The 18,307-nt window shown below is 40.9% G+C and overlaps 1 protein-coding gene across 3 annotated transcripts in view; it reads left to right on the top strand.

Moving 5' to 3' along the window:
* SORCS3 (sortilin related VPS10 domain containing receptor 3) overlaps window positions 1-18,307 on the top strand; it is a 631,492-nt gene that overhangs the window by 205,689 nt on the left and 407,496 nt on the right. For all 3 annotated transcript variants that reach the window (XM_054522833.2, XM_054522832.2, XM_024253734.3), the window contains exon 2: window positions 1,375-1,442. In XM_054522833.2, coding sequence (XP_054378808.1) covers window positions 1,375-1,442 — 68 coding nt within the window. The remainder of the gene's footprint in view (window positions 1-1,374; window positions 1,443-18,307) is intronic.

Here is an 18,307-nt window from a genome sequence, read left to right on the forward strand (position 1 = left end):
AATGGCCATGCCATCGATGATGTTTCTTGCCAACCTGCCATTCCTCATCGCAAAGAAATTGAATGTCCCCATCACCTTTGGCACATAATGGATCATATCCCTTGCCTTTAATTTTTTTCTTAGTTTATATAGAAGAGATGGAAATGGGGCTGATTGACCCCATAGAGTGCTGGATGAGAATACATCTCAAAGTGAGCATTTTGTTGTTAGTTAAGTGCCATAAAAATGTACACTATAATGGCTGATTATTTTTCTTTAATCTTAAATGGATACCTAGAATGCAAAAGTCCCATCTCGGTAGCAGAAATTCATTATCTCGGAAAGAATTTAATGGTTGCTGTGAAAATGAACTGGAGGAAGTTAAATTGTGGAATGGGAAGGAGCTGAAAAAAGTGAAATGAGTTGTGCATTAAATTTAGATAAACACAATCATGTGTAACTGGATTATCACGCGTGCAGGCAGGCATGTGTATTATGCACCTGCGTTTTGATTAAAATCGATTCAGGTGCACGCGCTTATCATCCTTTTAGATGTGGAGCTGTGCCTAAGCCACTGCCCAGATGCAGGAGAGGCAGGTAGGGCAACATCTGATAGCCAAGTCCCCAGCTAGAGAAAGTGCATGGGAACAGACTGGTCAGCCCAAGATTGGTTAAGAAAACCACCAACTGGATTACTGGCAGCCTCAGCTCTCTGATACGTCCAGCTTCCTTTTGGGTTACTTAACATCAACTGATGTCAAGAAAGTGGTCGTGGAGTCCAATGGGGTTCAATGATCTGCTTACTCCATAGTAGTGGGGGCAGGTGATACATGGTCGAAGGCAGATGGCATCAGGGGATGTTGGGGAAGTAGGCCTGTCTGCTTTCAGGTATTTATGCCTGCCAAGGCCCTATTGATGGAACCACAAAATCTCTTTGAACCCCTTTTACAGACAGAATCAGGACCACTTCCCTTTTACCCTTTTAGGTCCAATTCTGTAAATCAGAGTCATCTCTGGATCAAAAGCAAGCCTATCATCTGATCTCTGGGTGGCCTTGGTGGTGAACAAAGCCAGCTGGCCTGTGTCTGACCTTGAAGGAGGACAGATGTGGAGAAACAACTGTCAATAGCCAATTAATTCCTGTTGGCATGTTTTATTTCAAATGCAAAGCACTGTCAGGATTAAAATAAATGCTACCAGTTACAGGGATGCATTAAATTAATAACTTTTTCCCCCTTGCTTGATCCTATAATACCCTGCAACTCAATGGATAAATACTAAGCCCTCCTCTGGGTGATAGGAGATGCATTATATATTGTTACACAAACTAAAGTAAGCTTCCTTTTTTCCCTCCCTTTGTTCCTCTTCTCTGCCCTTATCCCCAACCCCTTGCAGGTCATACTTATCCTGACGAAGCTGTATGACTTCAACCTGGGCAGTGTGACTGAGAGTTCACTTTGGAGGTAAGCGGATTAGAGATTCTTAAGGACCCACCCTGGCTTGGCTCACATGAGAAACACAAGCTAAACAGCTGGGAAATGTGGACTGGAAGGAGCAGAAGATAGTCCTCTTCCTGGAAGCTCATGTTAATGATCCAGGTGGAACTGATGGCCCCCACCTGTGAATTCCTTTCCTGCTCTGCTTATCTCTTTTGGGACCTGTTGCAAATACACCCTGGCCCTCTCATTGCTTCTGTGCTTTTGGAGTGTCTCATTCTACTTGAAGAAGGTGGGGCCTGGCTAGAGAGATCAGATAAACATGCAGGAGTAGAGGTTCTTGATTAGGAAGCCTGCCGTAGGAGAGATTCTTGTCCTGGATGTGAGTCTTGGCCAAAGGACTGTCTCCAGTCGTTTGCATCTGTTAGATGCTGTGGTTCTTGAGAAGGCAGCATCATGGGGACAGATACACATGGGAAGAGATACAGATACAAGTCCGCATGATGATGTTCTGATCCCCAGGCACTTTTGCCTTCAGGTGCCCCTTGCCCCATAAAATAATATTAAAAGGTCTGTTTTACCACTGCATTGGTATAAAGACAACTACATTAATATCATATATTAAAACACTTGTTTCAGCCCAGTTTATTCTTTTGATTTTAAAATAAAACACTTTTGGGGCTTCTAAGACTATTGTGAGCCTAGCTGCTGTACCTCTTGTGCCTAGTGGATAAGTTTGCCCTGTTAACAACGATTGTGCATGCAGGACGAGGGAGAAGAGGGATGTGGGTGAGTGAAGTTAGAGAGAACCTTAATAAAGCCATGAAACCAGGAGTTTCTCAGGACAGGGAATGCCCGTGTCTTACACACACTTATGCCTATACCTCCTCACGTACATATGCACACCCATACGACCACACTGACATGCAGTCACACTGGTCGACAGCGGGTCTTATCAGCCACTGGGACTTGGTGCTTCACCCTCTCTGCTAGGTCCATGAGACTTGAGGTGTTGTGCGTTTTCTCCCATTTGCCTTGTGATGTGTCAATACTGGGTAGGAAGCTGTCACAAAAAGCTATGCATCTGGCTGCATCATCATCCCTACTAAGTCCTGCCCTGAGGGTTTCCTGGGGTTTTGGAGCAGAGGGGACTGGGGTGTGAAATGCTTCTTCATCTGACCTGTTTGTTTGCAGAGAACTAGGCAGGTTCTCTCCAGGGAAGAGGGAGCAGTCACAGCATCTATTAAATATTTAGGGGTTAATTGCTCATATCGACTGAGGCCTGCCTCCATTTTCACAGGAGGTCTAAAACCTAATTTTGCTGCTCAGTGAAAATTGGCAGAGGTATAAGTAACCAGCGTGCCTCTAACAAATGAAAGCATGACTATTTCCTCTCACACGGTACTTTCCAGGGAATTAGAGCCTCAGAAACCTCCCTTCAAGCCCAAGCACAATCATGCTGTGTGATACTTTAAGCCTCATTCCTGTGGTGTCTGCTTGGTCAAATCATGAAACAAGCCAGAAAATTCTATCTTTATATTGAAAAACAGCTATTCCTGCTACTCCATGTTGCAGAAAAGGTTTGGCTATTTCTAGGAGCAGGCCAGGCAAGTATAGGAACCTAGGCCAGTTGCTTAATGCTAGAGGCCTTCAAGTTATGAAGGATGTTTCTCACAATTTCAAGAGCCAGTGTATTCTTCAGCATGTACCAAGAGACTATATAGCTTGGTGTCTGTAAGGGTACCCTGGTGTTCAATTGCCAGGATTGAAGTCCCAGTTTGTCCACCACCAAGCTGTGTTATTTTGGGCATTTTACTTAATCTCTCTCTATTAGTTCCCCCGGGCTACCATAACAATTACTACAAACTGAGTGGCTTAAAGCAACAGAAATGTCTTCTCTCACAGTTCTGGAGTCCAGAAGTCTGAAATCAAGGTGTCGTCGGGGCCATGTTCCTTCTGAAGGATCTAGGGTTCTCCTGGATAAACCAGGATGACCTCATCTTGAGATCCTTAACTTAATGACATCTGCAAAGACTCTTTTTTCAAATAAGGTTCCATTATAGATTCTGGGGGTTAGGATGGGGACATATCTTTTAAGGGAGTTTATCATTCAATCCACTTCACTAAGTCTGTTTCCCTGCGTATAAATTGGGGATAGCACAGAACATGTCTTTGCTCTAGCCTCATTTTTCTTGCTGTTCCTCCAACATACCAACCATGCTTTTCCTGAGAGCTTTTACACTCAGATTTTCCCTCTGCCTAGTGCTCCCAGGTGACAGGGCAGACACCTTACTTCCTTCCTCTCTCTGGTCACAGGTCACCTAATCATGAGGTCCTTCCCCAGGATTCCAAATTCCATCACTTGGCTACATTTTTTTTCTTGGTCCTTATCACCAGCTGGCATATGCTAAATGTTTACTTGCTGGTTTGTTTATTGTCTTCCCACACCCACTCACATCTAAGCTTGTGGAGAGAGGGAATTTTTTTCACTTTAATTCAGTGCTGTATTCTCAGCATCTAGAAGATGATTTGGCATACAAGAGGTGCTTAATAAATGTTTACTTAGTGAATAAATTAATGAATGGGCTGTTTTAAGGATTAAGTGAAACAAATATAAAAACATTTAGTCCAGTAACTCACATGTAGGAAGTGCTTATTTAATTGTAATTATTAATGATTGTCATAGCCCTGTGTTTGGATAGAGTTTTCATTCCATTGTTGACTTTGTTTTTAAGGATTCTTTGCTGCAGAGGTGCATGTGAGGGAATTTATAAGACACCAAGGGGTGTAGTCTGTATTCTCTAGGAATTAGCAGAGATCTTTGAGGTTGAAGGTTGGGGGTTAGGGAGGGGAGAAGAGTGATTTAGAATGTTGTCCCTTGTGCTAGTTGGGAGGAATTGAAATACCAATTTCTATCTAGTCAAAGATATTCTTTTATAGAAAAGATTCTCCAAGCTGGGTGGTGGCATGAAGGAGGGATGCAGTTTGGCAAGTGGAGAAATGTCCCTACCACAGGGCAAAGTCCAGATGAGGCTGGTCTGCGGGAGAGAATGGAGCCAGACAGGAGGCACAGGGAGCAGCTGAGTGCTGGACCAGGTCTGGAGGGTGTGGAGATTGACCAGGTTCACAGAAGGGGCCCAAGCAAAGGGAGTTACTTAGAGCGAATTTACAGATCACAGATTCCATATGGTGTGACCTTATGGGGATTTGGAAAGCTGGTGAATATTATGGGCTTTCCATGTTGACCAATATCATACATGAGTATATTTTTGTGTTAGGTTTCAGGAGGTTCATGGACCTGATAAAGCCCCAGCTTAGGAACCCCTGGATAGAGTGTGACTGAGGAAAGGGACTGCTCCTAAACTTTCTGGGGGTTTCCCGGTTTGCTGGGACCTCATCGGGAGTCTTCTAACTTTTTACTGTCTTTCTCACGTATCTTCTAAAGATCTGTATCTCCCATTCTCTTTTCCTGTACTGATAATGATGTATTTTATAGTTAGAGCCTAGAGCAGTATGATTTCCCTTCCTAATACAGTGTGCAGACAAAAGAAACTAAATTAAACATGCACCCTTTCAGCTTCGTGGTTCGGCCTAACATGCTTAACCAAGTTGAAATTGAATTCAGTGATCTTCTTCAGTGTTCTGTACCATCAAGAAGCCTGGAACAGCAGCTGTCATGACAAGATGACACCCCCTGTCAGGTTGCAATGTGATACAATTATTTGCCTCACTGGATTAATAATTCGGAGGCCATCTACTTCTAAATAGACGAAAGACTGTTTAAAAGCATTAATTTGTGTAGCAGTATCTTGTGCCCTTGTGACATTCTTTCCGGAATACCTTGGTGCTCTTCTACTGGTGGTGGCCAAGGTTCTTTCTTCACCACCACCAGAGTGGTTATGTAAATTTGTCTTTTAGCACAACCATCTGTTGATATCCCTTAGTCAAAAAACACTTCACCTGTAAGATATCATGTGTAGAGAATTAATGAGGTTGGGGACTGACTTGTTTAAAGGACCCAGGGCTTTCCCTGAGTTACCTGGGTCATAAGGCTGAGATTAGGAGCACTCCCTGGCTCTTGATCTGAGCCTCCTTCCACAGTGTCATATATCCATCTTCAAAAATGGAAACTCTGCAGCTAGACAGACATAACCCTCCTATTTATGTCTCTTCCATTCCTAACAAATGTAGGCCATTGTCATGTGGTAGGGTGGTGCTATGGACTCAAAGGGAGGATCACATCTTTCTCATTTCCATGAGAACTGCATATGGTGCATACCTTGGTGCCATATTTATACCCTCTGCACTCGTGGATGCACGTGCATCTCTGCCTCACTTGGTGGCATTCATGGTCCTCAATTAGGGAGGAAGGATGTCACTTTTCTCTGGAAGTGGAAACTCTGATAGTGCCAATTAATCCACTGCTTGAGGTTATTAAATCTTTACTTTTGAACATATGTCCTGGTGAGGATTTATGTTTCTGATTGGCAGATCACTTCTTGGACTCATTTCTGTATGTCTTGGACATGAGCCCTTGGACTAATAAACAAAAACTTTAAAGAAGTTTAAGTTACCCCCTTCTGGAGGGAAATGAGTTAGCAAGCAATTCTCCAGCTTCTGCCTGTCCATCCTAAGCATGACTGTTCATCAAGGGTCCCTGACTGATCAGCTTCAGAACAAAATATACATGGTAAAGGAACTTCAGGTGTGAGGTTGCCACAGGTATGCGGTCCCCACAGGTGCAAGGTGTCCACAGGTGTGAGGTCTGCGCAGGAGCTCTCCTCTGGCTGCTGGACTAGGGTCTTCACAGAGCTAAATGAATTTGCAGTTGTCTAGGCATGAGAGGAAACAGGAATCATTTGCAAAGAATGATCCCTTCAATTGGTAGACCTTGGTTCTTCACCTCTCTCCTCTCTTGCTTTATTGCACCCACCCTTAGCCTTACTTTATTGCACCCACCCTAGTAGTATGGGAGCCATTCTACTATTAGAAAAGCAACCAGACTGCACAGCCATTCTTCCTGTATGCCTGGCTTCAGGATGCACCATAATCGATTATGATGTATATGGAGAGTACGGATTCCCAGGCACTTCCTGCTGGAGACCTTCCATGACCCTCCTTTCTGGGTGGGAGGCTCCTCTTCTGCTTATGGGTAGCTTTATATCCTTACACCATACTGGTGATTTGTTCCTAGCCTGTGAACTTCTCAAGGGCAGGGACTGCGTGCCTTAGTTGTTTCTGGATCATTGACAATGCTTAGCATTTCAACTCTACTAAATAAGGATTTGGAGACCTGACGAAAGTTTTCAGTAGCCCCAAACCAATCCCAGCACCAGCCCCGCCTTGCCGTGTCCCTTTCCATGTATTGAGTTGTCTCATACTCCTGCCACTTGGGGATTCTGTGACTTTTCATCTGGTTCACAAGCTGTTGTCTGGACCACTTATTTCCTCCTTAATTGTTCTGTCAGTGACCTTTCTCGGGGATGCTGCTTTTTAAAAATAGAAAATGGAGACCTTTTGAATTTATTAATTTTTTGTTTGCCAAGAAAACCCTGATAATAATTGCTAAGACTTCCCAGAAGTTATTAGTTTACAAATTTTAATGACACTCATGATTTATTTATGCGCTTCCCTCCCTCTACAGCTGCTCACCCCAATTCCTTGGTGGAATTCCTGCTGAATCTGAGTGAATTAGTGGAAAGAAAACTGCAGATTGGAATGACATTTTTTGCGAGGCTGTTAATTAAAAGCCTTCCACCTCATTCGCTAGGCTCTTTATATGTGAGGTCCCGAAGGCTGGGCTGATATAAGCTGTGAAATCCTCCTTCTAAAACTGCGACGGTCTCCTATTTGCTTGCTGTGGTAATCAGTCTGGTGGAAACTCCTGAATGGGTCACAGAATTTTCAATTGAACCTGTATTAATTGAGCACCCATTATATAAGCAGCCCTGTGCTCATTGCTGGGAGATACAAAGTATGTCATGATTGCTATCCTCAAGGAATATTTCATTTGGTTGGAAGATAAGATGAATGTACATGGGAAACAACAGCAGGCATATGCAAGAATATATACATATCCACAAAATACAGTGCATTTTGCAATGACTGGCTGTGCTCTAGAAATACTTATATGTTTATTATTACCACCCCACTTCATTCCATAAAAAATACAAAACAATTCTAGGAATGAATCAGAGAAGAGAGGAATATGGCAAATATATTTTGTTTTGCTATTTAATATATTATATCCTGTTTTTCCATTGGGATGTGTGAGCTTCTTAAAAAGAAAGACAGCCAGCACTTTGGGAGGCTGAGGCGGGTGGATTACCTGAGGTCAGGGGTTCACGACCAGCCTGGCCAACATGGTGAAACCCCGTCTGTACTGAAAAATACAAAAATTAGCCAGGCATGGTGGTGGGTGCCTATAATCCCAGCTGCTCGGGAGGCTGAGGCAGGAGAATCACTTGAACCCGGGAGGCGGAGGTTGCAGTGAGCTGAGATGATGCCACTGCACTCCAGCCTAGGCAACAGAGCGAGACTCCATCTCAAAAAAAAAAAAAAAAAAGGAAAGACTATTTCAGGTGTTGGTAGTTCTCATGGTTCCTAGAAACACCTGGTGACAGTGGGTGGCATATATAGTGTTTAAAGGAGGTGGGTCTTGGATTCAAACAGCCTGGATGTGAACCCGAGCTCTATTGCTTACTAGCTATACCACCTTGAGCAATGTTTTCATCTCTTTGAGCCTCAGTTTACTTCTCCATAAAAATAGAATGATAATAAAGTCTATCTCATATAGGTTTTGTGGAAATTCAGTGAAATAATGCATGGAATGCAAAAGTTGTCAATGTAGTCAGTATTTAATATAATAATTATGGTTTGTTCATACCCTGTTAGCTCAGCAGCCTCAGCCAGGCTCCAGATGACAACTGTGCTAATACCTTTAGGAGGATGGGGTACAGAACAAATCTAGACTCCTAGGCACATCATGCCTGGAAATTATGCATTTCTACTTGAGAGAGACTATTCCTGTCTTCCCCTTTATGTTCTCATCTGTGTTTGACAAAAGGTGAAAGTTAATGTATTTATTGGTTTTCAAACACCAGTTGCTGCTGCTGCTGCTGATTTGGGGCACAGGATGCAAAGTACAATCTGATTTTCAATTTCTTCAACACAGTGTTAACTCGGTCTTTATTGGTTTCCTTTTCATATAACTTTTGGAGGATCTAAGCCCATTGAAGAGCTTTACTATCTCCCAAGTAATTAACATGGAAGGCAGGGTGGGGCCATGCATGTTTCTCAAACTTGTTGCATCCTCAGAATTACTTGTAGAACGTGTTAAACATCTAAATTTATGGGCCCTACCCAAGAGATTTCAATTTAGTAAGGCTGGTCATTACTCAGGAATTTATTATTTCAAAAGCTTCAGCCAGGTGCGGTGACTCACACCTATAATCCTAGCATTTTGGGAGGCTGAGGCAGGCAGATGGCTTGAGCTCATGAGTTCGAGACCAGCCAGGGAAACATGGTGAAATCCCTTTTCTACAAAAAATGTTAAAAATTTAGCCAGGCATGGTGGCATGTGCCTGTAGTCCCAGCTACTGGGGAACTGAGGCAGGAGGATCTCTTGAACCTCAGGAGGTCGAGGCTACAGTGAGCTGAGATCTGCCACTGCACTCCAGCCTGGGTGACAAAGTGAGACCCTGTCTCAAAAAGAAAATAAAAGCTCCTTGGTTGATTCTGATCCTAGGTAGGATTGGGAACCACTGAACTCACCCAAGGAAGCTTGGGTTCTAGGCCCACCTCTGTTACTAATTAATCAGATTACTCATGCCATCCTTCTGTTTCTTCACAAATAAAGGTATTAGACGAAATGATCTTTTGAAACTCTTTCAACTCTGAGTCCACAGTCTCTGCCATACTGGGAAGTCAAACAGGAAGCACACACAGGATTTATGATACCCAAAAGATACCTTTCCTGAGCTAACAGCACTGCTTCTGAGCACAACCACCTTCTTTCATAAAATCTGCTGGTGAAGTTGCAATCCAAGTGTCAATAAAATAACTTACTCTGCTAACTTGCTGTTCACTGATGGATGTTATCCAGTTGGCAGACATTAGCCAGAACACCTGTCTAAACTACTTAGTTTGAATTCGTTAAACATAGGGAGCATCATGCAATCTATGAAAGTCTTTGTTCTGAAAAAAAAAAAAAAATAGAATGAGAAATGAGTTTGCTCTAAATATTGGGCCCTCAGACATCTTACTTTGCTAGAGAATTGAGAAATGAGAACACTGGAGAAGCAGATCTGGATTACAGATTTAATGTTTTCCTATTTATTATGGGAAAGAGGGCTTCTTTTTATGCCTCTTTTTTCTTCCACTAGGCAGGACCGCAGCATGCATAAATCTTGATTTTTGTCCAGTGGCTGAGAGAATGTAACACTTTTCTATGGATTGTGTCTGTGGATTGTTATTTTATGTTGTTCTCCCTTTCCTCCAAATGCAACACCATTTTATCACAATCATAAATAACCGTGCCATTTGGATAAAGGGTGTGAAATTCTGACTATCCCTGTCCACAGCCTGAGCTCTCTCTCATTTTCTCAGCAGTCAATTCATTAGCCTTCTAATGAAGTTAATAAGTGAACAGGATCAGACAGTCCCTTCTAAAATAACATTTATAGGTGGATGCATTTCCTTGCTCTCTAAGGTAGGCCTTAATTTATTTCCCTGCCAGATGTCCATGTGTGTAAAACTATGATAGGTGGGCCCTTGGAATGTGGTTTGAAGCCAAAAAAAAAGAAAAAAATTCAACTCATACAGAGCCTATCTATTTTCAAGTTTATAGGAGAGTGATTTGACATACCCCATTCCTGCTTATATGTATAATGACTATAAAGATTAGGTAGTCAAACTTTCATAGTTACTTTCTCATCGTTTGGTGGCCAATTACTTTATTGGACATAGTCTATAAATGTCATTAGGAGGTTTCTGGTAAATTCCCTTGTAAGACCACTGCCCTAGACATTATTTGGGTGAAAATACGTGAACTGGTAAAAGACCTCTCCTCCCTGTTACACGTCTGTGAGATTTCTTTATAAGAATCACTGAACTTAGGAAGTTTTTTATATCTTAATGTTGCTTCCAAATGTTTTGTGCCCAAGTTAAAGCTAAAGCTGAGCTGTCTTCCAACACATAAGGTTTATCTTGTGAAAGATTCCCCCTTTCACTGCTATTATTCTCTTAAACTTGTGTACTATTTTTAGTCATTGTCCACATGAATACAGGACAGTTCTAACATTTCTGGGAGGAATGTAAGGCCTGTGTAATTGAACATTCCATTTTGCAGATGGATCTGGGGTCCCTAGTGGGTTGGTGGTCAGTGATTTCAGATCTGGGACCCCAGTCTGGATCTTCCAGTTCTCAGCAGCCCCTTGTTCTTGCTGTCATGTTGGTAAGCATGCTTTCCTGGCCTTACAGATTTGACAGCCATTCATGTTTCATGTGAGATCTATGGCCGAGGGACTATTTTGGGACTAGTAGTTTCCTTGGATATTTGCCTAAGTGATTTTCAATTCACGTGGATTATGAGAATCACCTGGGAAATTTAAGAAAAGTCAGTTTCCTGGGCCTTATTCTAATCCCACTGAATCAATTTCTGGGGTCAGGATCTATGAACTTATAGTTTTAAAGAACTCCCCTCTTGATTCTGATGTGCCACTGATCCAAGGCACTTTATGGCCATCTTTGCTTCTAAAATGTCATTTGCTTCTAAAGTTGTTTTGGGTAACTCACCCACAGCACACCACCTTTCTCTCTACCCATCTTTCTTCCTTCTGGCTCAGAGTGATGAGCGTGATCATTCGTGCAGAAATCCATAGTTGCTCCCTCCTCTTTATAATGACAACCATAAAGGTTAATAATTGGAATGTGCTCTGGCACTTACTAATGAGCTTACATTCTGTCAGCATTAGGTCTGTTTAATTGGGCAATTAACATTGATCTTAGAGAGTGGTTCCACAAGAGAGTGGTCATGAGGTGCTGCTCCCCTGGAGTTGTGCTTGAGATAAGCCTTATGAGGGTCAGTTGGCCACCAGGAATCTAGGTTCTGGTGGGGATCAGAGGACACAAAAACTGGGGAATAGGCTGGGTGCGGTGGCTCACGCCTGTAATCCCAGCACTTTGGGAGGCCGAGGCAGGCGGATCACAAAGTCAGGAGTTTGAGACCAGCCTGACCAACATGGTGAAACCTCATCTCTACTAAAAATACAAAAAGTTAGGCGGGCGTGGTGGCGGGCACCTGTAGTCCCAGCTACTCAGGAGGCTGAGGCAGGAGAGTTGCTTGAACCTGGGAGGTGGAGGTTGCAGTGAGCCAAGATTGCACCACTGCACTCCAGCCTGGGTGACAGAACGAGACTGCGTCTCAAAAAACAAAACAAAACAAAACAAAAGCTGGGGAACAGTTTCCAGGTGCCTTTTGAAGGCTTTGTATTCATAAAGGTTTTTGGTTGCAAGTAACAGAAACCATTGCTAACTTAAGCAAGATATAGGATTTGTTGGAAGGATACTGGAATTGCCTAACATTGGGAAGAAGAGATGAGCAAAAAAACCCCAGTAGTGACAAAATTCTAGGAATCTCCAGCAAACATAGCAGCTGGATGTCGTGGATTTACACTCCAGTGAGCTGCTATCAGATGACAGCTGCCTCCTTTGAGGTTTAAATTCCTGGAAGAGAAAATGGAAGAGACCACTTAGGTCAAGGAGTCAAAACTTTAACTGTATTTAGTAGGTAAGAGTTTCCTGGCCCAGCTGGCCCTGTTGTTCATCTCTATGCATAGAGAGACTGGGATGATCAGCAGCAGGGCGGGACAGGGTTCTGGGAATAGCAGACATCACAGATACCACATGCTTCCTGATGGATTCTAGTGTACAGATAAATATGTACAATTTTAAAGAATATCCCTCCAATTATAATATTTATTTAAGAGGCCATCAGTTATTATGTGTCAGAGAATGTGCCAGGAGCTTTAACCATAAAAATACCACTTATAAAAACCTTGCAAGGGTTTTACCCCATATTGGTGGATGATGAACCCGAGATTCGTGCTGACAGTGGGCAAAAGAGATGAAGTTTGACCTCAGGTCTGTAAAATGCCAAAATCCATCCTTGTCTCACTTGCCCCTTGCTGTCTCCCCGAATAGCTTTTAACTCCCAGTTTAGTTCGTGAACATTGTCTCAGCCCTGGACACTCATTTCCACATCTGTTCTCCTGAACCTTAGACAATGTACCAAAGTTTTAACAGTAGGGTCTTCATAAATGAAGATGGTATGATTGGTCAGATAATATCTCTGCAATTTTTATTTCTTGTAGTGCCTCCCTCCCAACCCATTCTCACGCTAAGAGATGCAAGTAGAATGCGCTTAGTCATTCACAAATTCTCCATTCTTCATACGAAAGGTGGTGGGTGATTATAGAAAATTGTCTGAGATGAGTGTGCCATTTGTGTTCACACATTTTTAATGCAAATTTTATTGATATAACTGAATATTCACAGGCAGTTCTAAGAAATAATACAGAGAGATATAGTGTATACTTTACTCAGTCCCCCTCGATATTTTGCAAAACTACAATATAATATCTCTAGGATATTGACATTGATATAATCTACCAACATTATACAGATACTCTAAGGTTTAGTTGTACCCATTTTTTTGTGTGAGTTTGTGTGGGGGTGTGGGAAAGGTAGGTTTGTCTATCTGCCCTCATAGTTATGATGCTGAACTGTTCCATCACTACAGGAATCTCTCATCTTGCCATTTTATAATCACATCTACCTCCCTCACCCAAAACCCCTAATTGCTAAACCCTGGCAACCACTAATCTGTTCTCCATTTCTAAAATTCTTTTATTTCAAAAATGTTATAGGGTCATACAGTATATAACCTTTGGATGCTTTTCTCACTTTTCTTCATTTAGCATAATTCCCTGGAGATTCATGCACTCTTTTTGTGTATCAGTACTTCCCTTTTATTGACAAGTAGTAGTCTAGGGTATGGACGTACGTCAATTTGTTTAACCATTTACCTGTTGAAGGGCATTTGGGTTGTTTCTAGTTTTTGGCTATGGAAAATAATGCTGTTCTGAACATTTGAATACAGGTTTTCGTGCAAACATGTTTTCATTTTTCTGGGATAAATACATATGAGTGCAGTTTATCCTATCCTCCTTGAATTGCTTTTGCCTCTTTGTCAAAAATCAGTTGTACATATTTATATGGGACTATTTTTTGCTCTCCATTCTGTTGCATTGGGATGTGTCCATTCCTCTGCCAGTACCATCCTCTTCATATTGTAGTGATATGGTAAGCCTTAATGTCAGGCAGAATGATTACTCTCACTTTATTCTTCTTTGTTTTAGCTATTCTAGGGCCTGTGTTTTTCTGTATATATTTTGGAAGAAGCTTGTCTCTGTTTGCCAAAATCAAAACCCTGGTGGGGTTTTGATAGGAGTTTTGTTAAACCTATAAGTAAACTTGTGGACTACTGACATCTTTAGTATATTGAGCCTTTGAATCCATGAACATGGTGGTACATCTCTTAGGTCTATGATTTCTTTCATCAGCATTTTATAGTTTTCACCATATAAAATCTGTATGTATTTTGTTAAGTGTACACTTATTTAAGTATTTCACTTTCTTTGGAGTGATTGTAAAAGATATTGTTTGTTTAATTTCAGTTTTCACATATTGATTGCAATTGACCAGAAAATGAAATGGGATTGTCTTTTGTGTGTTGACATTATTTCCCCAAGACCTTGCTCAACTTATTTGGTATTTGCTTTTGAGTGTGTGTGTGTGTGTGTGTGTTTTGAGACAGGGTCTTACTCTATCGCCCAAGCTGGAGTGCAGTGGTGTGAACATGGCTCACCACAGCCTTGAATTCCTAGGCTCAAGTGGTCCTCCTTCCTCAGCCTCCTGAGTAGCTAGGACTACAGGCATGTGCCACCATGCCTGGCTGATTTCTAATTTTTTTGTAGAGATGGAGCCTTGCCATGTTGTCCAGGCTGGTCTTGTACTCCTAGGCTCAAGTGATCCTCCTGCCTTGGCCTCTTAAGAAATGCTGGGATTACAGGCATGAGCCACCATGCCCAGCCATGCTTTTGAATGTTTACTGTGAACTCAGCACCGTGCTAGGCATTTTCTGAATGCGTCAGGAAACAGAGTGAAGTTCTCTAATGAGGTATGTAAGCCTGTTTGGCTCTACTCAGACCCTGTATTAGTATAATTCATTTAATGAGACCTACTGTGTACAATATCTTTCCTAGGCACTGTGGGCCATATGAGAATGTAGAAAAGATTTTCCCTTCCAGGTGCCCCTAATTGGTTGGTCTCTCTCTCTCTCTCTACATACATATATATATGATCATATATATATTTATAGATATACATGTATATATGATGATCTATATAATATATATAATCAATTAGAGGCATATATATATAAATTAGAGGTATATATTTATATATAGAGAGAAAGATAAAGGAAGAGAGAAAGCTATAGAAAGGGAGAGAGAGAGACCACTGTTATATGATATTATGATATGTTATATGATTATATGCTATTCTGTAATAATAATTTATATATGTGCCTCTAATTGATTATATTTCTATGTATATATAAATATATACATAGAAATGTATGTATATATAAATATATACATAGAAATGTATGTATTTATGTGTATTCACATGTATATATAAATATATACATATAAATGTATTTATATGTATATTTATAAATATAAACAATTAGAGGCATATATATAAATTATTTCTTGCAGAATATTGTATAACAGTGGTCTCTCCCTTTCTATTGCTTTCTCTTTTCCTTTATCTCTATCTCTCTCTATATATGTCTAATTAGGTGTATATAATATATAATATAATATATAAAATATATTAGTGTATATAAATATATAATATATATCAATATATAAATAATATATATATTTATATATAAATAAATTAGAGGTATATATAGAGAGAAAGATAAAGGAAGAGAGTGATAGAAAGGGAGAGAGAGACCACTGTTATATGATATTCTGTAAGAAATAATAACAGAATTTTAAAACAAAGGCGTGAGAGAGAGAGAGATATTAATTCTAGCTTTGGAGGATCAGAGGATGCTTATGCCAGGAGCAGAATATGAGCTAGGCTTTGGAGGGAGAGAAAAACTTTGATGAGTGGTGTGAGGGGATGGGCATGCTAGATAAGGAATATAGTCAGATTAAATTCAGGAGGAGAGAATGTCCAGGGAAAATCTGGCAAATGGTTAGGAGGCAGTGGAGTGAAACTGTGAATGCAGTTCAGGGAAGGTGACCCAAGGAGGAAGCTGGCCAGACAGTAAAAGCCACATAGTGGAAGACTTTGGTGCCAGACTGAGCAGTTTGGAATCTTTTCTGTGGAGTAGAGAGGAAGGAGTAAAGGTTGTAAACAGATATTATAGAATAATTGCTGTGTTTTAGAAAGATGTGTTTAGCAAGGGTGATTTAGTATGGGGACAAATTGTAAGCAAGGACGAACAGTTTGCACAATGTTATGATGTTCTTATTGCCTTTTCCCATTCATTTATTCCTTAATTAATTATGCATTTATGTATGTGTTTACTTGTGTGCTTATTCATCTGCCAGCCCCTGTAGAATGTCCAATGATCTGATGTTCAATGCATCCAAAATGAGGAAGGCAGGAAGTCAAAGTTCAGAGCCTCCTTCTTTGAGGGGAAACAAAAACTTTTCCCCCCAGAATCTCTGGCTTTCCATTGTATAAACATGAATTCTACAACATTGGGGTTAGATGTGCTGACTGGTGTCATTGAGTCTTACATGGTTAGGGGCTATAAGGTACCAGGCTTTACTGGCTTACTGTACCCAGACAAAGTTCAGACATTCTGAAAATGTAGAGTCTCCCTAGGGAAACCAGTCCTCTTGTAATGGTGGAGCAGAGGATAAAGGAAGTGACGTGACTTCTTAAACTTACCCCATTTCATTCCTCGGTGAGGATCTGGGTGGTGGGTGGGGGAGGACTGTAACAATGCAAACAGAAGAATTTGGAACTGGACCTAATTCTGATTTACTTTGAAACTTTGATGCTTCATATTGGCATCCTCTTCAAACACATCTGCCTGAATGCTCTAAGCCATGAAAATTGAGATGCTTTAAAGAGTTCATCTGTGAAATGAGACAATGAGTTTCCAAAGCTCTAAATTTTTCTCTTTTGTGAATATTTAAATTCTTGTGTAATAATTTTACTAATAAAAAATGTTTTTCCAAAGTTTGAAAAACAAAGAGTACTGTTAAAATATACCAATCATCTAAATTCTGTTCAAAATCATTGTTATGTTTTGGCATATGCATACTTAATACATGTATGTATTTTTACCCATATATCTTTACATAATTGAGATCCTCTTGTATAAACAGTTTTTTTACTATTTTTATATAATGTTTGACTAAAAGTTTGTATGTTATCAAAATATTTGGCAAAAATAATTTTAACGTTTGCATGATAGTGTATTGTTCCATAATTTACTCAAGTATTCATCTGTTTTGGAGATTTAGATTGTTTTACAGTTTTTCACTACTTAAAAAATGTTCTGATGCATATCTAGATACTTAAATCTTTGTTTTTACATGAATTTTAGAGTTTTTTCCTTAAAATAGACTTCCAGGGGATGAATTTTAAGACTCTTAGCATACATTGTCAGATTTGTTATGAGAAGTGTACCTTTTTTTTTTTTTTTTTTGGAGACGGAGTCTCGCTCTGTCGCCCAGGCTGGAGTGCAATGGCGTGATCTCGGCTCACTGCAAGCTCCGCCTCCCGGGTTCAAGCCATTCTCCTGCCTCAGCCTCCTGAGTAGCTGGGACTACAGGTACCCGCCACCACGCCTGGCTAATTTTTTGTATTTTTAGTAGAGACGGGGTTTCTCCGTGTTAGCCAGGATGGTCTTGATCTCCTGACCTCGTGATCCGCCTGCCTCAGCTTCCCAAAGTGCTGGGATTACAGGTGTGAGCCACCACGCCCGGCCTGAGAAGTGTACATTTATATAACAACAACAACAACAAAAAAAAAACAAAAAAGAAGTGTATATTTCTTAGACTCTTATGCTGGAAAAGCCAAACTCTGAAATTAAACGAGAAATATTCACTTAGTTGCAGCTTGTATGTGTGTGTGTGTGGTGTGTGTATGTTGCATACAGGCATTTACATGCTTTAGGGTGTTAGTATGCCTAAATTTATTGTAAAAACTTGAGAATAAGACTTGGATAATGAAATCTCTGGAAATCATGCAGCTCCAGACTCAAAGAAGAATGTGTCTCTCCTGCTGCCGGAAAATATCCAGGCCCATCTGATCTGATACAATGAAAACAACAACAGCAGCATCAATAATAATACTTGCTTACACCTACCAAGTGCCATGTGCCGGACAATGATCGAAGTGCTTTACATATGTTTAACTCATTGCTGTAATAAACCAGGTAAAAATAGGTAAATACTGTTATCCCCATTTTACAGCTGAAAAACCTGAGGGGCAGAGAGCTTCAGTAACTTTCCTGGCATGCTTACTAGGTGTTTGAGCTGTGATTTGGATCTAAGCCCTCTGATTCTAGAGCCTGTGTGCTTGACCCTCTGCAAGACAGTCCCTGAATAAGACCTGGCCTCAGTTGGAGGTTGTCACTGGGGTTCCCAACAGTCTCAAATCTACAGTCCCCTCAGTGGAAGACCCAGGTGCAATGCCTTATGTGAAGGATGAAGAGTAGGATGCACTTCCTCCTGGGTGAGACCCAAGACTCTTCCAAATGCACTGCCTGTTATGGTTTTATCAAGGAGAGGTGT

Source organism: Pongo abelii, chromosome 8 (assembly GCF_028885655.2).
Source record: "Pongo abelii isolate AG06213 chromosome 8, NHGRI_mPonAbe1-v2.0_pri, whole genome shotgun sequence".
Lineage (NCBI taxonomy): Eukaryota > Metazoa > Chordata > Mammalia > Primates > Hominidae > Pongo > Pongo abelii.